The sequence below is a fragment of the Onychostoma macrolepis genome, chromosome 25 (genome assembly GCF_012432095.1).
Source record: "Onychostoma macrolepis isolate SWU-2019 chromosome 25, ASM1243209v1, whole genome shotgun sequence".
NCBI classification, from domain to species: Eukaryota; Metazoa; Chordata; class Actinopteri; order Cypriniformes; family Cyprinidae; genus Onychostoma; species Onychostoma macrolepis.
Genome location: NC_081179.1, coordinates 19,698,888 through 19,718,944, shown reverse-complemented (window position 1 = coordinate 19,718,944; position 20,057 = coordinate 19,698,888). Strand labels below are relative to the sequence as shown.

Here is a 20,057-nt window from a genome sequence, read left to right as displayed (position 1 = left end):
ACACACACAATATAATATACGTGGTATAGTACAATACAATTTAGGAATACAAATACACAAACGACGCCATGCACAAGATGCGTCATGATTTAGATTTGCAACTTTGCTTCCAATATTAGACCAAAAGGAGATCAAAATGTAGTTTGCGAATAACACTCTTTAAAAAAATAAAGGTTCCAAAAGGGTGTTTTTGCAGTGATGCCATAGAAGAACCATATTTGGTTACCCAAAAACCTTTCAGTGAACAGTTCCTAAAACTACCATTTTGAAGAACATTTTAAAAATCTAAAGAACCTTTTTCTACTATATAGAAACTTTTCTGCATTTGAAAGGTTCTATGGATGTTCAGGTTCGTTATAGAACCATTGATGCCAATAAAGAATCTTTATTTTTAAGGGTGAAGGGTTGCCACACCTGCTTAAACAGTTACAGGACGCTGAAACATTGTGCGCAGGGTTGATGCATGTGTGCTAGTCGATCGCTCTGCACGCGCGTCTCCAAATGCCAAGCGCGTGCACTCAGTGAGAATGGGTGATTCACTGTACACTGCGCCCTGTCCGGCTCCTGACCGGGGGCCCCGGTAATCGCAAAGCTCGCCTAATCACTTTCTCTCGTACCTTTCTGAAGAAGCAGTATGGAGTTACGTCAAAGCAGCGCGTAAAAGTGCAGGCCAAGCAAATAAGCCGCTGAGGAGCTATTTGTAGGCATTGCTGCCAAACCCGGGTAAGGCTGCTCACTCTTCTGCGATCAATGCTTTAAACCTGCTATAGCACTGGAAGCAGCATGCATTATTTTTTTCGATTTATTCTGGAATGATTGTGTTTGGAGAACTTGACCTGGATCCGTTGATGACCGGCGGCCGGTGCGCGCAACAACGCAATTAGATCCAATTCAATAGCCTACTTCACGTTCACAGACAATCCAAAGCTTGAAGGAGCGCGACATGATGACGATTCTGCATGTTTTAGCAGAGAGATTGTTACTTTTTATCATCACTTTTGATTAGATCTTTTTAGTCGTCGTCTACTTTGTGAAATCATCATGCCACACACTCGCAACAGGAACCCAAGTCCAATCCCAGAGGTGACATGGGACACGGGGTTGAAAGAGATGAACGAGACCTGGAAGGGGGCTATTGCTTGCTTGGGAGTTGCTGTCTTTTTTGTCATGACAATTGGGATCATTTATTGGCAAGTTGTGGATCAGCCCAACAAGAACTGGATCCTGAAGGGGAGCTTTAGTGGGCTTATTTGGGAGAGACGGACGCAAACTCTTGTCATACAGACACTGACTGAGGACAAGACTTTTGCGGAGATAGACGTGGAGAACGTGGGGAACACCGATATTGAGGTTCCGTTCGTGAGGAACATGTGCTGGCTTAACAAAACCGAGTTCTGCTACACTTGGGATTCGGTCGCAGAGGTGAAGATATCTTTGGAATCAGAGGAGGACTCAGATACCGAGTGTTACAGTGTAACCTGGACTCCAATTCACTGTCATGTGGACCTGAAGGTAAAATGTCATCAGAACTTCTTTTTTTTAAATACTTTTGAAATGTTCCAAATAGAACAATAAGTGTTTTATAGCCTGACGTCATTGAAGAAGTTCCACAAAAAGAAATTGTTCTGTCTTTAAAATAACAAATCACCGTATTTGTTTCAAGAACCTTGTAACATGGAGAACGTTTATTCAAATTTATTCAAGAACCAACAAAACTGTGTAGGGTGTGAAAATGTATAAAATACAAGTCAATAAGTGACAATGCTAATGTGTTTGTTTTGCCAGTGACGATCCTAACCGTAATAACTATAGTTGCCATTACCGCTAAGCGAACGCGATTTTTTTTCGCTAGGGTTTATTTATCGCTCGATGAAAATACTCGACTTTAAAAAAAATAAATAAATAAATTGATGGTTACTGAAATGTTTGAAATCCGAAACTGAAACATAGCCCTATAAAATACATACTTCGTATTTTTGTTTTGGCTTCCTTTGGGGCCTTCAAGTCCTAATTAAAATGGTTATTTTCTTGTTTCAGAAAATATCCTTAAGGATAAACAGAAGGATTTTAACATCTGAATGTCTCTTTGCTTGCATTTAACTTTAACATTTTGTTTCATTATTTAATTGGTGGTTTTATTTGACTTTAAATAGTCGTCTTCTTTTTTTATGTGGTCATATTGTTATTCGTAAAAACGGATTTACTTTGCATTCGTACCTGCCAAAAAAACTTTTTAAAGCAGGGTTTAAAGTTCACCAGACTAAAAAGGCCACAAAGATACATTTCACAGATTTCCGATAAGACAAGGTCTTCTTTGTTCAGCAAGCCCCTAATGCAGTTCGGAAGTTTTCGAGTTTAATCCCTTCATTTCCCACATTTCCTACCTCAGTAATGCTCTGTCGTGTGTTATTTTAGATTTTAGCCTAAGAATGCTTTGTTCAGTCCAATCCTTTGACTTATAGGTATTCTGCACCTGTTTCCATGTGTTCTGAGAGCCAACAGCTTCTCAGCTGGATGTCCAGATTTTGGACACTATAATGAAAACTTTATACAATATATATGAAGAAACTAAATCAATGACTGTATAATTAGTACTTCAACTAACAATAAATGAGCTACCTATGGTATAAATGGACCACAACAATACAGTTTGCGGATAGTCACCCTCTTTCTCTCTCAGGACTGTTTCTCCATGTTGAATATTTCGTGGTACGGAGGTGCCAGTGTTCATGCACCCAACTGGCCAATAAACGATGCCAACATTTCCATGCAGCCCTTCACAGTCAGCGACCTTAGGGACAACCCTTCTGGCTTCGGATCAGTTTTAGAACGCTACTTCCTGGGATCCTCAGGTAAGCAAAAAGAAACTCCATGTCACTAACTGTCACCCCCTTAGCCAAATTTGGCCACCCTGCCCTTTCACACTTTGTTGACATGTCCAAACATGCATTCACTTGTGACTATGTACACAATTCTAAACTGCCTCGGGCCTGAGATCACGGGGCTCTACTGTACATAGAGAGCGTAACGCAATACGGATGGCTTGCTGAAAGATTGCAAAACAAAGGACATCGGACTTGAGTTTGAACCCATTGGTATTTGTCAGCAGATGCCTGATGTTTATATCAACAGTTAATTAAGCAAACAATCTCAGGCAGATTTAAATAACCATTGTGTTTATGTCTGGCTGTTAGTTTGATTCGAGGCATGGTGGGAGATGTTTACGGACAGATGCGTAGTGGATTCAAACATTATCCATACTGCTCCAAATGTTCAACAGTTTAGACTTGCAGTAGTTATTGTGCAATAAGTCTACAACATGAAAATATGTGCAATCAAATTTTACCCCCCACACCAAATTTACTGTGCATGTTTTTAACCTTTTAACCTTTACATTTTTGAGTTGTCAGAAATACTGGTTAACCTAGTTAAAAATATATTTTGTTAAGGCAGACCTTTTTATTCAAAGAAATGTACGCTGTGTTGGTGTAAATTTTCAAGAAGTTTAAAATGTACATTTCACTGGGAATCAAATCCATGATCTAAGCTAACGCCATGCTTTAATGTTTGATATTTCAGGAAAACACAGGGGGGAAAAAAAACATTTAAAAAATACATTTGGTAACACTTTACAATAAGGTTCATTAGTTAACTACATTAGTAAACATGAACTAAGAATGAACAATACTTCTACAGCATTTATTAATCTTAGTTAATGTTAATTTCAGCATTTACAAATGCATTATTAAAAATCATAAGTTGTGCTTGTTAACATTATTTAATGCACTGTGAACTAACATGAATAAACAATGAACAACTGTATTTTCATTAACTAACATTAACAAAGATTAATAAATAGTGTAATAAATGCATTGTTCATTGTTTGTTCATGTTAGTTAATACATTAACTAATGTTAACAAATGACACCTTATTGTAAAGTGTTACCATACATTTTGTGAAAAACATGCTTAAAATAGTTGATAAGTTTTATTTGTTTACTTTTTTGAATGTTAAAGGTTTACTGTTAAAGGTTTTCTGTTTTAACCAGTTTTTTTTTTTCATAGTGTTTTTAGGTGAATTTCGTTGAATCCATTTAACAGTATTATTACTGCATAATTGTAAAATAATATAAGGGTTAAATCTGCAGTGCCAGAGCAAAGTTTATTTTATTGTAAAATGTTCAGTTCACGATGAAATGTGAAGAATTGTTCAAAATCTAGTTTGAATCAGTTTAACAAATCCTTCACTGAATGAACTCACTGAATCTGTCTTGAAATGCAGCATATTTTGAGTATTTACGTGACATGTTTAAGTATTTAATGAAACTTAAAGCAGTGGTTATTGATATGTAAATTTACTTCCAGACATACGATTCAACCACACAGCAGAAACCAGAACCGCCTCCGACCTCCAGTATAGCAATGTGTCAATCCCTTTAGCTGGAAAAAGCTATAAAATTCAAGCTTCCCAGATGCATGTCATTACTGACATGTGAAGGAAGTTTGAAACCACAGAGACTCTTCCTAGAACTGACCATCTGGCTAAATGTGGTATTCTAAGAATCTGAAAGGTCAGGGAGGTGACGAAGAGCTCCTCAGAAGACCTTTAGATTACCTGTGTAAAGATGGGAGGTCCTGTCACAATCCATCACTACAGCACTTCATCAATCACTTTCAAACGAGTTCACAGACTGTGGTCCATGAAGTGCTTTGGTCCATGAGTTGAACAAAAAACTAAATCTAACAATTCTAATTGACAAAGAATATCAACAGTGAGTTGATTAATTAACCAGCTTTGAACAATGAATTATATGATTCACTCATTTAGGTTCATTAGTCAAAAGTAACAATGTCTGCTTCATTAACAAACAAGCAGCAGTCTAACCATATTATGGATCTGTAGCTCAAGACAGGATTGGTGAAACAGATGTCAAATGGGACGACCAAATGAGATTTAGGCCAACAAATGTATTTATATATATATATATATATATATATATATATATATATAAAACATACATGTCATACCAGATGTACTAGAGCATTTGGCATATATTTAAATTGCACAAGCATTGTACAAAGTGTTGTATTATGTATAAGCAAATTCCTGATAAACTGCCACCAAATATCACTAAGAAAAAGGTCATTTTCTGCAGTAGAATAATCCACGGTGGGACTTTCTCGTATATAAAAAAATTATTTGCGCCTCAGAGCACGCAGATGAAATGTAACAAACTCGTTCATGTTATCTTGCTTTTGGAGGCTGATGCCTGCTGTTTGGGAATGCAGTCATGCAAGACAGTTCTGCGAGGTAATTATACCCAACCACTTTGACAACATAATTTGGCTCAGGTATTTCATAATGACCAAATCATTTCAGATGATGTCCAACAAGATCGGTCCACTGGTTAGTCCAGTTATGCCGTCCCATTATGCAAAGTCAAGTGACTTTTTTTTGATGCGCATCAAGGAATTTATTTCATAAATGTGTTTCCATCATAGTTTTTGCATGTTTTGTTATCAAATAAAAAAAATATCCACCTCAGTTGAGAACATGGTTCCAGTCTGGAGCTTGCAGATAATTGCTGCTAAAAACAAATCACGAAACGAAACAAAACAAAGCAAAACAACAGTATTTCAGTGGATTTAGGTACAGTTCCACTCTGGAGCTTGCAGTTTACTTTTGGTAAAACAAAACAAAACAAACAAAAAAAGAAACATGACCGAAACAAACCGGGTATTTCAGTGGATTCCGTTAGTACTTTGTAGCAGTTCCACCCTGGAGCATACAGCTGCTATTGTTGTGCATGATAGATAGATAGATAGATAGATAGAGAGATAGAGAGATAGAGAGATAGATAGATAACATTTTTGTCTGAAATGCAAAATTGTAACACATAGTTAAATTTCTTAACACATTTGACAAAAAGCTGCCACTAGTACTCACACTCTAAGTGCAAACATATGCATATGGTTACTATATGTTCACTAAAATGAGTAACACAACATTGTAACACATTACTTTTAGTAGTTAGATTTCTTCTTTAGTAGTTAGATTTGTGCCACTAGTACTCATAGTGCAAATGCAGCACTTTTTGCGCCCCAAAAGCATGTCAGACCAGGTTTGACATTTTATATGTTCAGTAAATGGTTAATATATGTTCACCAAAATGAGTAGCACAACATTGTAATACATTACTTTTAGTAATTAATTTCTTAACACAGTTGGCAATAAGCTGCCACTAGTACTCACACCCAAGTGCAAACGGAGCGTGTTTTTGGGCCCCAAAAGTGTGTTGGACTAGCTTTGACATTTTATATGTTCAGTAAATGGTTAATATATGCTCACAAAAATAAAATGAGTAACACAACATTGTAACACATAGTAAGGTTTCTTAACACACTTGACAATAAGCTGCCACACTCCAAGTGCAAACGTAGCACTTTTTTGGGCCCCAAAAACATGTCGGACCGACTTTGACATTTTATATGTTCAGTAAATGGTTAATATATGTTCACCAAAATGAGTAGCACAACATTGTAACACATACTTAAGTTTCTTAACACATTTGACAATAAGCTGCCACGCTCCAAGTGCAAACGTAGCACTTTTTTGCGCCCCAAAAGCATGTCGGACCGACTTTAACATTTTATATGTTCAGTAAATGGTTAATATATGTTCACCAAAATGAGTAGCACAACAGTGTAACACATTACTTTTAGTAATTAATTTCTTAACACAGTTGGCAATAAGCTGCCACTAGTACTCGCACCCAAGTGCAAACGGAGCATGTTTTTGGGCCCCAAAAGTGCATTGGACTAGCTTGTTCAGTAAATGGTTAATATGTTCACCAAAGGGACACTGTGATGACACCTCGTGCTTCGGACCAGCAGGCGTGCCATGCAAAGCTTGTGTGGGTGGGCAGCTGGTCTCTAAACATGGTTACCGCTTAGAGCCGAGACACTCTCACACTCTCACAGCACCTCGTCACCCGCTCTCAATCCAGCAATTAATAACCCTATTTACTCAACACAGTCACACTGCTTTTTTCGTACCACCGCATTGTTTGCGCCCACATTGGTGTCTTCCAAGTTTGCGTGTGAGCTTTCTGCAGCTGAAAGGTGAAAGCGGTAATCTGCGTCCCAGACAGCTGAACAGAATTAGATTAAAGCGAAAGGGCATGCCATCAGCTAAGGACATAATATTTGTCATGTGACATAAACAAAGGCCTTTTATGATTTCCTAGATCATTGTTTGGCCCACTGAGTGTTATGTAACTCCGTGAGCAGTTTAACCGAAACAATCGCATGATTTTAATCCCTTTTCCACCTCGCTAAAGGACAGCCTTGATTTTGTAGAGACCTCTCAAACCCCTCTCTAATTGGCTCACTTTTAAGACAGAAATGTTGAGCTTCCTGCCAATGCAGCTGTCCCAGGTTGCCAAGTAACCGCAGACATATCATGGTATATAATGCCCAGTGGCATAACAATGACAATCATGTTGGCTCAGATTCGTAAGGCGACCCAGCAGCTGCCTGTGGTTGCGGTTCTGGGCTGCTATTGGTCGGCGGTGTGTTGATAATGGACATAATTGTTTTTCCTGAGTCGCCGCTGTGCAGCCAAATGGCGTGTTGTTGCACGGCGACCCAGGGCAAACCCAAAGGTAAACTTTTCAGCACTGTATATTTACATTTAGGCTTTGAAATCGGATAGTGGTTTTAAACAGGTTGGTGATGTGGAGCTTCAGTCATGCGACGTCTGTCAAATAGCTTTGTCCACTTTGTTGATGAGAGACATTATTGAAGTGTCCAGGCAAGTTGTGTACTTTACTGGGTTCGCTGACAGTTGTGTCTGGTTCAACATGATGACCGAATGAAACTTAAAGAGACTGAGACATATTTAGATTTTTAATGGTTTCCAAGTAATGGTGTCCCCCTTTGTCTATGTTAACTGTATGCACCAACAACAGCAACAAAAAAACACAATTAAAGTTTTAATTTAGCAAAATAAGTAAATAACGTTTATTTAATAATGAATTCATTAATCAAATGTATTTAACCATCAAAGCATCAAAGAATTTCAATTTCATTCTGTCTGTCAATTATTTTGGCTTTCCAAAACAGTTGCAAACAAAATCAAAATAAATTTTTGACGTAATAAATTCGGTTGTTTGATTTTTTTGTGCACACACATACCAAAATATAATGAAAAAACATTATCCTGTTCACAGGAGTGTGAACACTAAAAAGTGTGAATGATTTATTTATTTTTTTTTTTTTGGTTGGTTGGTTTGTTTATTTCTTTTCAATAGCAACGGGTCTGAAAATGTGTGTTTTTGTCTTGTAGTCATGACTTAATTCTTTTGTGGCTCTAAAATATCTAGTTGAATGGAATTTATGCTTCTGGTAAATTATTTAGAAAAAAAAAATTATCAACCTAAACTAATGCCAAAATATTAAAATCACTTATGTCAAAATACAGAATTTATTCTTTTTTTTTTTTTTTTAAGTCCATGCAACCAAATTTTACCAAAATTAAGATTGATAGATCAATAGTTCTAGTATATCTATTTTGTAATAATACATTTTTAATGCAATCCTCTATGAAAGCATTCTGTATAGTACACAGTGAACCAAAATTACACTCATATGTTTACATTTTGTACTATGGTGCATTGTTGCCACATACACATTTTTTTTTTCCGCACAATAATGTCATAATAATGAAATATGTCGTTAAAACTATATATTTTCTTCTAATGACATATTATGTCATAAAATATGTTTTACCCATTACAATGGCATACTATATTTTTTAAATCATAGCTATATAACAACATTACTGTCACGCCCCTGGACTGTTTTGTTGTGTTTTGCTCCCCATGTGTTCCGTGTGACCCAGGTTCTGTCTCCCAGTCTAATTGTTAATTTGATTCCAGGTGTGCCTCCTTAGTTCCCTCGTTATCCTGAGTTTAAAAGCCTGTCCTTTCAGTTAGTGTTTGTTGGTCCTTAAATGTCTTTCCTGCTTGTGATGTGTGTTATTTTGATTTAAGAGACTCTTGTTGTGAAGAACGCCTCGTTCCTGATTCCCGTGAACCGTGACAATTATATGAGTGAGGCAATTATCTGTAATTTTGGAATTTGTATTTGGCAAATCAAAATGAGACATTTGCAAATGATACAATAAAACAGTTTGAACTTAAAACTTGGCCTGCCTCAGTGTTTAAATCTTGACCACACTGCTCAATAAAATCACACTGAGTCTATCATTACAACAACAAAAAAAAGCATGCAATATTTATTTTTAGTTTGAAAATGGAACAAAATAGGGCTGAATCTCAAGCTAGAGTTTTGTAGGTGGTTGCTAGTGTAGACCATTTCTAACAAAAGTCAAAAGACACCAGTTTAGGTCTTTAGATATTGCTCAACTTTCTCGTTTAATGTAAGTCAATGGGAACTTTAATCTCATTCATCTTCTCCCAAGCCAATGCCGTATCACTAACTTTCATTATAAGCAGTAGTAATAGTGATGCATGACCTGGAAAACACCACTAATGAACAGTTGTATGACACTTGAGCCTGAAGTTATGTAGATTGGCAATCAAAGTTCATTTTTTGTATCCGTCCAGTGTCGGACGCTTTGAGTTTTACCCTTCAAACGTTCTGAGGCCCCATTCTTAAGGTGTGTATAACATGGGTTCTGCACAGAGGCAAATAAATAACTGCCATTTGCTGACGTTTAAGAGACTTTCAGCTTGAGTTATGAGCAAGGTGGGCTCTACAGAAGCTGAAAAAGAGGGGGAGCGTCTATTATTTTTAGAATAATTCCCCACGGTAACTACTACCAGCTTTCCTGAAATATTTTCCACTCTGTCTTTAAAGCAAAGATGAATAACAGCATCCCATCTCACTTTTTTCACCTAATATGGACTGGATGAGAGCAGAGAGTGGAACAATTTTCGAACAATAAATTAATGATTTGCAGAAATGCTTAGTGCTATTTCATATAAATGATAACAGAGTACCGTATAACTTGATATAAGGAAAAATACGCAAAGGAAAAAACAATTGAAAACAACTGAAAAGTAGTTCTAAGAGGTTGCATTCTTTACTTTGTCTTCCAATTGGCTAGTCAGAGTTGTGAATTCTCTCCTATTTGCGCATTCAAATAAATGTTTTTGTATGTTTGGATGGGATTAGTTAAACTGATACTCTAATTTTTCTACTTAAAGTGATAGTCATGATAATTTTGTTATCATTACTCACCATCACGTCATTCCAAACGCAGTGTTTCTACGTTTTTTTTTTTTGTGACGATTCAATGAAAGTCAATGGGGTTCAAATCAACATTTAATTTATTTTTTATTTTTTTAATTAGTTTGTGTTCCACAGAAGAAAGAATTTAAAGTTTTGGCATGAACTGGCCCTTTTAGAAACATATGCATAATCTTATGGTTAACAGTTTGGCTTGTTTCCGTCACTTGGCAGAGTCTACAGCAGGTGCGATATGTTACACCCTTACACGCTATTATTTATAAACATTAGCCACGACAGCAGCCTTTATTTCTCTCCAAGTCTAATCTGCAGTGATAAATCGAGGGAACTGGTGAAGTTTGGCATGTGTGTGGGGTGGCAGGTTAGATAAGGGTTAGTTATGCCCAGTCTGGGAGACCAGAAGGTTTACAGGTTATGAGTTGTCAGTGTCTGTTCACAATAAGTCCATAGCAAAAACATATTTTTCTAATGTTATGCAGAATCAAAAAAAGTAAATGTAAGACCTTTTATATTGTGTAATATTTCAAGATGAATGCAAGGTTTACGTGATTATACATACATTAATTTTTAATGAAAATCATGTTAAAATGTGAGTATCAAATATGGTCCATCATAAATATCATCCATCATTTATTTGTTCATCTCTCAATCATCAATGCAGTGAATTGAATTAAATGTTTTAAAAGCTTTGATCATAAAACTGAGCATTTAAATATAATCTTACTAATACATATTGGGAGATATAGAGTGACAACTGATATTTCTATGCATTTTATGTAAGTATCTGCTATTCTGAAAGATCTCATTGAATTACAAGCTATCAGAGTTTCATCTTACTTTTTGGCCCTATAAATATTTGGACCTCTGTTTGTTTGTTTATAAATTTGAGCTCCATATTCTCACTATATCATGCTATATGAGCCATAAAAGCCTGATGTATCAAATGTGATACTCAACAAAAACACATACTGTATGCAAGCTTCTTTTGTTATATTCTGGCTAATGTTTCACCAAACTGTTCCATTTTTTTGGTCTGTTATTTCGTATGTCATGTTTACAGCGATAAAGGGATAGTTCACCCAAAAATGAAAGTTCTGTCATTAATTACTCCCCCTCATGTCGTTCCAAACCCATAAGACCTTCATTCATCTTCGGAACACAAATTAAGATATTTTTTTATGAAATCCGAGAGCTTTCTGACCCTCCATAGACAGCAATGCAACTACTACGTTCAAGACCCAGAAAGGTAGTAAGGACATCATTAAAATAGTGCCACATATGCATCGTGCTGCTCTCATGAATGCGTATGGAAGACTGACACAGAGGAGAAGAAATTGTTGAATAAAGTCAGTATTTTTGTTTTCTTTGTAGCTTCATAAAAGTAAGGTTGAACCACTGATGTCACATGGACTATTTTAACGATGTCCTACTACGTTTCTGGGTTTTGAATGGGTCAGTTGCGATGCTGTCTATGGAGGGTCAGAATGCTCTCGGATTTCATCAAAAATATCTTAATTTGTGTTCCAAAGATAAACGAAGGTCTTACGGGTTTGGAACGACATGAGGGTGTCTAATTAATCACAGAATTTTCATTTTGGGGTGAACTAACCCTTTAATGTCATCATTGCTGGTGCTGTTCTAGTGAACCATGAAACGGTAGCAATTATCATTGCACCTGAGTTTAAAGACAGTTGAAAAAAGGCGAATATCAGTAAAAAATAACAAAATCAAACTAATCATCAATGATGAATCAATGATCAATCATCAAATGATGCACTGCTCATTGATGGAAAACATTTCCAAAGATGTATTGTTTCATTTTAAAATCTCATTTTAAAGTCGTGGTGTGAGTTTGGGTGAGGTGAGGGACGGTGAGTCGGACGGATGGTGCTGTGTGCGTCTACACTGGGGTACATTGACATGGTGGTGAAATCCGAGAAGCAGGAGGAATTCCAGGGAGGGCAGCTACATCTGCGCTCACCATTATCTGCTTCACATAATCTTAACTTTTCAGGTGCAGAAAGACATCAGAAGCGGCCCTCATATACCACCCACCTTCTCAAGAAGCTTTGAAAATATAAAGATTCAATTATAAATCCCAGTGTTTCCTGTTCCAAACGTCCCAGTCTTGGAATTTCCATGATACATCAGGCTGTAAAGGCTGCTTTACTGGGGCAGGTCGAAAGATGGTATTTGGTTTCGTTCATGCTGTGTCTGCCATTCATACAGAGTCACGAATGCAGTTACAGGAGTTAATGTGTGATCTGAAATCACCTGACGTCTCAGCAGTGTCCAAGACTTGCATGTCAGCATCATTGACTGAACTGTTCACCATGTTATTTCCAATTACAGCTATTTCGTATTTCCTATTGAAACAGGAAGACGTGCTACCGTACAGATAGTAAATCTGATTCTAAATGGATGCTGTTCTTTCTATTTATAAAAGAACCATAAAAAGCAAATCAGCATATTTGAATGATTTCCGAAGGATCGTGTGGCACCGAAGACTGGCGTAATAATGCTGAAAATTCAGCTTTGAATCAATAAATAAATTACAAAAATGTAAAATTTTAACTAGAGGTGTAACGGTACACACATTCGTACCATTATAAAAGCTTGGAAGAACCAAGACATTTTTTAAAACTATGATTGTATTTGTCTGAAAGAAGAAAGTCAAGGGTGGCTTGAGGGTGCGTGAGGTTGACAGGGTAATTATCATTTCTGCATGAACTGTCCCCTTAATTGGATGAATTAATTGTCAGTAGAACAACTGCAGAACTTTTCACTCACATTTATGCTTTTATGGGATTGTGCTCACATGCTAATTTGGCCCTATATCTGCTAAAAGTTATTTTTGTCAACTTTTAGATGTACACTAGCATATAAATGTCCTCACAGTTAGCAGACATGGACTAAAAGCCACAAAAGTTAAGTCTTGATTTATCTGGGGATTTAAAATTTGCAAAGCTGACCATTAGTAACCCAATGTTGTTGTATTTTTTTTTTAAAGGTGTATCAGTTCTAGTGGCCCCAAACATCCCGCTTCATGTAGGAATGGAGAGCAGACAGCAGTTCTGTTTGCAGACGCCACCCAGTATGGAGCGCATGCCACTGCAGTACACCGTGTGTGTTGGACACAACATTCGAGTCGTCCATCAGGAGTCAATGCAGCAGCTCTCCACAGCCAGACGAGAGCTGCCAAACATGGATGTCTTACGGTACTACAACTTTATAAACCCTTTTACCTTTTACATTGTTATCTTTCATTGTTATCTTTAACTTTGCATTTATCGAGGTGCATAATTTTTTTCGCAATTATTAGCGCTTTATGATTATCAGTACCTGTCCAATATTAGATATAGAGGCACACCTTTTTAAGCATCACTTTTTCTAAGTGTCAAAAGAGTTAAAGGGTTAGCTCACCCAAAAATTAAAATTAGCCTGTGATTTACTCACCCTCAAGGCATCCTGTATATGACTTTCTTCTTTCAGACGAATCCAACCGAAGTTATATTAAAGGGGTCATCCGATGTGACATTTTTTACAAGTAGTTTGAACTGAAATGTGTGTTGGCAGTGTCTGTACACAAGCACCCTATAATGATAAAGATCCACCCAGTGTTTTTTTTAAATCATTTCCCCTTTCTCAAGCTGATCTCAGATGCCTGTCTGCGTGACGTCACACAGACCCAGGCCCCTCCCACAATTGTTGATTGACACCAGCATTTTACCTTAGACCTGCCCTGAGTGAGCTGTCATCAGTCCGACGTTGTTTCGATGCTAGAGCGGTTGTAGACAAGAATGTCTCCTAAGCGATTGAAGTGTTTTGTTGTTGGATGTAATAATGAACATAGCAGTCGTCATTTACTCCCAACATCTGAGCCACTGAAGACACAGTGGATTACCTTTGTTTTTGAAGGGAATGCACCCCTGATCTGCCTAAATGCGTTTATGTTCACGTAAATCATTAGTGATCCAGCCTCACCTACAGAAGGAGTATCAAGTTCTTTTATGAATCAAATCACCTTTCCTAATAACGTGCTAGTTAGCAAGTTCCGCGGCTACAGTAAACAGTCTCATGAGAATGGCTCGTCACCCCACGGAAGAGAGGGGTGGGGTGCGCAGAGCTCATTATCATTGAAAGGAACATGGACTAAAACGGCTTGCTGTAAACAGAGCTAATTTTGACAAAATAAAAAGGGTGTTGTTTCACATTACCATTGAGAAATTTTAACCAAAGTATGTTATAGACTTTTCATTAAGACCCTAAAGAATCATATCAACTTGTGGAAAATGGGTATCCGATGACCCCTTTAAAAATTGTCCTGGCTATTCCAAGCGTTATCATTATGGTGGGTGGGTGTTTCTGTTGCAACAGTCCACAAGACGTCAAATAAAGTGCACGCATCCATAATAAAACGTGCCTCACATGGCTCCGGGGGGTGAATAAAGGCCTCCTATAGCGAATCCATGCATTTTTGTAAGAAAAATATCCATATTTCAAACGTAATAAACACTTTTCTCTCACTTCCAGTATCTGTCGTACGCTGAAGCCATTCCGGCGGATACTATATGATACTTACAGTACTATATGGTTAGGGTTAGGATTAGGGTTTGGCTTAGGGTTACTTGCATGTAATTATGCATAATTTATTTTTATTATAATACTAAGTACATGTAATGTGTAACAAGGACACCTTAAAATAAAGTGTTACTGTTTTTAGTTTTAGATGATTTAGTTTGAGTTATTTTGGTACTTAATAAAATTTTAAATGAAAATTATAAATATTTTCTTGGCGACTAGCTGAGATACAATACATTCGGTATTATTTATAGTTTATTTTTATTTTGTTAATGATTTTTTAAGCTTTTAGTTAATATTACCCTGATGTGTTGGTGTACATTAATTTGAAGACTTTATTCTAACAAATACAATATTTCCCTGAAGGCTGCCTTTCTGGAAGCTTCTAGCAAACGTGGACTCAGGGGCCAAGCTAGAGCGCGAGCTGAGAACCTTCTCAAACCGGCTGAAGCGGCATCACCTGGGGGAGGGAGTCATCAGCCTCGACGAACATTCCACTGCTCTCCTCGCCAACATGGTGGGTCACGCGCTCTGAACCACCCTCTGCCTGCTTCCTGCAACACAATAACGTCTGACTGTTCTGTATATCAACTGGGGATTCATGATAGATATGTGTTTTTAAAAGAAGTCTTTTTATGCTCGTCAAGGCTGCATTTATTTAAACAGAAATTTATTTATTGCATTTATTTATTTATTTATAGAAATACACAAAAACTGATATTGTAAAGCTGAATTTTCAAAATCATTTCTCCATCTCCAATAATAATAATAATAATAATTACAATAATAATATAAAAGCATCAAATCAAGTAGCTTGTTGTTTTATAAATAATAATAAAACTAATGAACAATGAACCCCATGTAATAAACAGGTTGTGAGAAAACTGAAGTCATTCAGTGTCAGAGCGGCTGTAGTATACTCTGCAGTATACTCCCCGTCTCTGACCTTCAGTGTGCTGTTTAATCTCCAGCCGTCAGCGGCTCGGTCTCTGCACCTGTTGTAGCTCCAGGCCTTCAGGCCTTCATTTTCCGCCTCAACACCCCACCGGCTCGCACAGCCCACAGAGCCAACTGGATTGCTTCTTCTGCATGTACATGTTGAAAATGATCATCTATCAATTTATTTATTTATTTTTTTTTTATGGTTTATGTTTATATTTATGTTTGGTTTTGTACAAATAAGTGCAACAACTCAGTAACAGGTTTATTTTGGTTAGCTATAACCATTAAAACAACGTGTTCATTGATTAAAACAAAATAAATGTGTACTGAAATAAAATACAAAAAAAAACATATTTTATTTCAGCCTGTCGACAAGGCAACATTTCTCTAAAGCTGAAGTACTAAAATAACTAAATAAACTAAAACTAATAAATAAAAATTAAGAAATACTATAGACATATACAAAAATTGAATACATTTTGAAATAAATTAAAAGATCCAAAAAAGGCCATCATGCAGGGTTAACATCAACTAAAACTTTATGGTTTTAGTTTTAGTTTTAGTCAGCCCTGTGTTATGCTTCTTTTTCCAGATCTTATTATTTATTTAAAAACAAAAAAAGATTTTTTTGTGTATTTTTTTTTTTGTATTTTTGATAATAAAACAAAAACAAAATAATCAAAACACAAAAACAACTACATTATTTGAAATAAAACAAAATATTAAAAAAAAGAAGCTAGCTGCCAAGCCAACATTTCTAATTTTTGTTTAAGTTGAAGTACAAACATGAGTAAATCTAAATTAATTAAAACTTTTAAAAAACTATAATTAAACTAGAACAATGAAAACAGAAAATAATATATTAATACAATCTAATTTAAAATATCAACAAAAACTATAATAGTTTATAAATTATACTAAAATAATCAAATGTATTAAAAAAATAATAATAATTAAAAAAAAAAAAAAAATTGGTATATTTATAAATATATGTAATCTTTTTGTTTTCCACAGAAAAATACCAGAGTGGATATTTGGTTTAAATAAATGACAGAATGACAGTGATTTTTTAAAGAAATGAATTTGAATAAGAGGCTAAAATCAATGTTAAATTGTACAATTCACCTCAGCATTCAAGCAGCATCAGTGTCAGCTAATGTGCACAACCACTAGTAATTATATAAAGTATTTTCAAATCTGATTTAGATCCTTCTTAGGCACTGAGCACTGTCATATGTAACATTTTGTACTAAAAAGTCTTTGTTTAATCAGATTGTGAACTGTAATTAGCCTTCATCTGAATTATAAAACATAATTCGCCAAACTATTTTGATCCATACACTTGGTGGAAAACCCAGTTTAAACTAACAGTTCACCCAAAAAAGAAAACCATTGTTTCAGTCGTCAGTAACTCACCCTCATTTTGTACCAAACCTGTATGACTTTCAAAATAAACTAGTGACCACTAGTGGCGCATAAATGACAGACTTCACTGTTAATGCTTTCATGCGGTTGATGGTGAGGTTTCTGAGGGACTCATTATAATCACAAACACAGGCCAGGGTCTGGCAGAACGTGTTTCATTTCGATATGGAGGTACATAGCAGGCAGAGTTACCGTGGGAACACTGTGTTCAAGTAGAAACGTCTCACGTTAAAAGCCACCAGCTGGCCTGTTAAGTTCATTCTGACAGAACAAAACAGTCCGAGCTGCTCAGTGGACATGAAAGGCTTCATTTTTCTAAGCGGATCTGCAGCCAGTGAGGAGAGGTCAGTATCTGATCCCCTGAGAGAAAGACACACATCTCTGGTTCACTGAAATGCTAGCAGGGAACTGGTTTACAATTAGGTGATACTTGCTGTGTTAAGGAGACTGATATGTTGTACCAGTGTGGACCATCTGTGTTATGTTAGCTTTGTCTTTTTACCACTTTTTTATGCATTTCTCAATGCTTTTATCCAAGGTTTATAGTGCATTCAAGGTGTATATTTTATCCGAATGCATATATAGTTTGTGTTTTAGCGGCGGAACTATAACAGACTGAAAACCTCAAGGCTTGTACCTGAATTCCCCACATGAGCACCACAGCTTAACATCTCTGGAGCATTTGCTGTAACCCCTAAACCACGACCCCAACAACACTTCTTTATTCATGCTAATGAGTAATATCACTGTATAGTTGGGTCAGTGACAAATAAGAGTGCTAATGCTGGTTTTGTAAAACTTATATACCTCTTTCAACAAAAGTTTCATTTTAATGAGTCTAAAAATGTCATGTGGTGTAAACATCAAATAAAAAGTAATAACATTTTCCTTACACCCTGAATATATCTTTATTTTCAAGAATGTTTTAAAATATATTTTTAATTAATTAATTTATTTATTTATTTGTTTGTTTTACAAACAAAATGTATTATTAATTCATAAATATTTATTGTTTTTTGGAGTGTGGCACCACATGACATTTTACAACCTGAGACTTATTGATATCATGCTAAAGGCATTCATCACAATGTCAAATTTATGTTTATACACATGGTTATGAAAAACTTTAATATCTCCTTTTTAATGAGTCTAAAACTGTCATGTGGTGTAACCATGAAATAAAAAGTAATAACATATTATCCGTACACCCTGAGTACATTTTTATTTTCCAGATTGTTTTAAAATATGTTTTCAAGGTATTTAAAAAAATAAAATAAATCATTCATTCATAAATATGCTGCACCGCATGACATTTTACAACCTGAACAGCTGTGCTTTTCCATAAAAATCATATTTTCTGATATTATAAGAGACTTAGTAACACATGGCGTCTTGCAGGGTTGCACCACATGACTTTTTTCACTGGACAAGTTTTTCAAATATGAATAATCACTGAAGCAGTTTTGTGAATATATTTTTTCTAAGAAAGAATAATTATGAATATAATATATAATTATTAATATTATTAATTAATAATAATTACTATAGGTTATTATGATATTAGGACAGTCATCACCCTGGTATTTCTGACTTCATGCCCCCAAAATACATTAAATTCAGAAGTGTATATATATATATATATATATATATATGTATATAAACATATTCCCTTGACATATGCCCTTCATATTGTTTTTTGGCCATAACATAAAAACAGATATCTGTATCTGACAGAAAAAAAAATATCTGTGCATACCTAAGAATTTACAATTTTAGATTTGATTTATTGTTTATATTAACTCATTATGTTTTATGACACACAGGCTGGTTTAAATTTTTTGACTAATCAGGACATTGTTCTTAGGCATGCATGCTTGATTGATCTCAAAGCAGTATAAATAACACTGAGCGGTTTGTTTCACAGCTGAATTCCTCTGGAAAGATCAGAGGCAGGTGAAATAGAAAAAGAAAAAAAAGCGAACTTTCTGCCAAGAAAAGAATGTTCTCTATGTCTAAAATACTTAAAAGGCTTATCAGAACATTAACGTCAATATAATGCTGACTACAATAACTCATGACTTGATTTTAGGCAAGGCAAGGCAAATTTATTTATAAAGCACATTTCATACACAATGGTAAGTGCTTTACATAAAAGGAAATAAATTAATCATAAAAAAATAATCACAACAATAAATTTTTTTGAATGATTTACAGATTGATTTAAAACAGTTAAAAATAGAAAATAGAAAAGCGGTCTCCCCTTGTTTTGTGTGAACCTAGGTATTTCGAAACGGACTCGATCCTAATGATCTGAGTGGTCTGTTAGTTTTATATTCAGTGAGCATGTCTGCATTTATGTAGATGTATTTAGGTCCTAGGCCATTGAGTGATTTATAAACGACTAAAAGTACCTTAAAATCAATCCTAAATATAACTGGAAGCCAGTGTAAGGACCTGAGGACTGGTGTGATATGCTCAGATTTTCTGGTTCTAGTCAGAATCCTGGCAGCAGCGTTCTGGATGAGCTGCAGCTGTCTAATGGTCTTCTTGGGAAGGCCGGTGAGGAGACCATTACAATAGTCCACCCTGCTGGTGATAAAGGCATGAACAAGTTTCTCCAAGTCTTGACTGGACACAAAACATCTTGCAATGTTTTTGAGATGATAGTATGCTGATTTAGTTACTGCTTTGACATGACTACTGAAACTAAGGTCTGTCTCCAGAATCACACCAAGATTCTTGACTTGATTTTTAGTTGTTTGACCCCTAGAGTCAAGGTATACATTCACCTTGAGAACTTCATCTTTGTTTCCAAATGCAATGACTTCAGTTTT

The 20,057-nt window shown here is 35.8% G+C and overlaps 1 protein-coding gene across 2 annotated transcripts in view; it reads left to right on the top strand.

The window, feature by feature from the left end:
- The first annotated feature begins 476 nt into the window (after positions 1-476).
- Positions 477-20,057, top strand: part of si:ch211-236l14.4 (SITS-binding protein) — a 36,062-nt gene continuing 16,481 nt past the window's right edge. The window contains exons 1-4 of one of the 2 annotated variants that reach the window (XM_058767858.1): positions 477-1,512; positions 2,681-2,852; positions 13,286-13,493; positions 15,223-15,373. In XM_058767858.1, coding sequence (XP_058623841.1) covers positions 1,042-1,512; positions 2,681-2,852; positions 13,286-13,493; positions 15,223-15,373 — 1,002 coding nt within the window. In that variant the 5' untranslated portion in view covers positions 477-1,041. The remainder of the gene's footprint in view (positions 1,513-2,680; positions 2,853-13,285; positions 13,494-15,222; positions 15,374-20,057) is intronic. The other variant, XM_058767857.1, reaches the window with a different exon arrangement.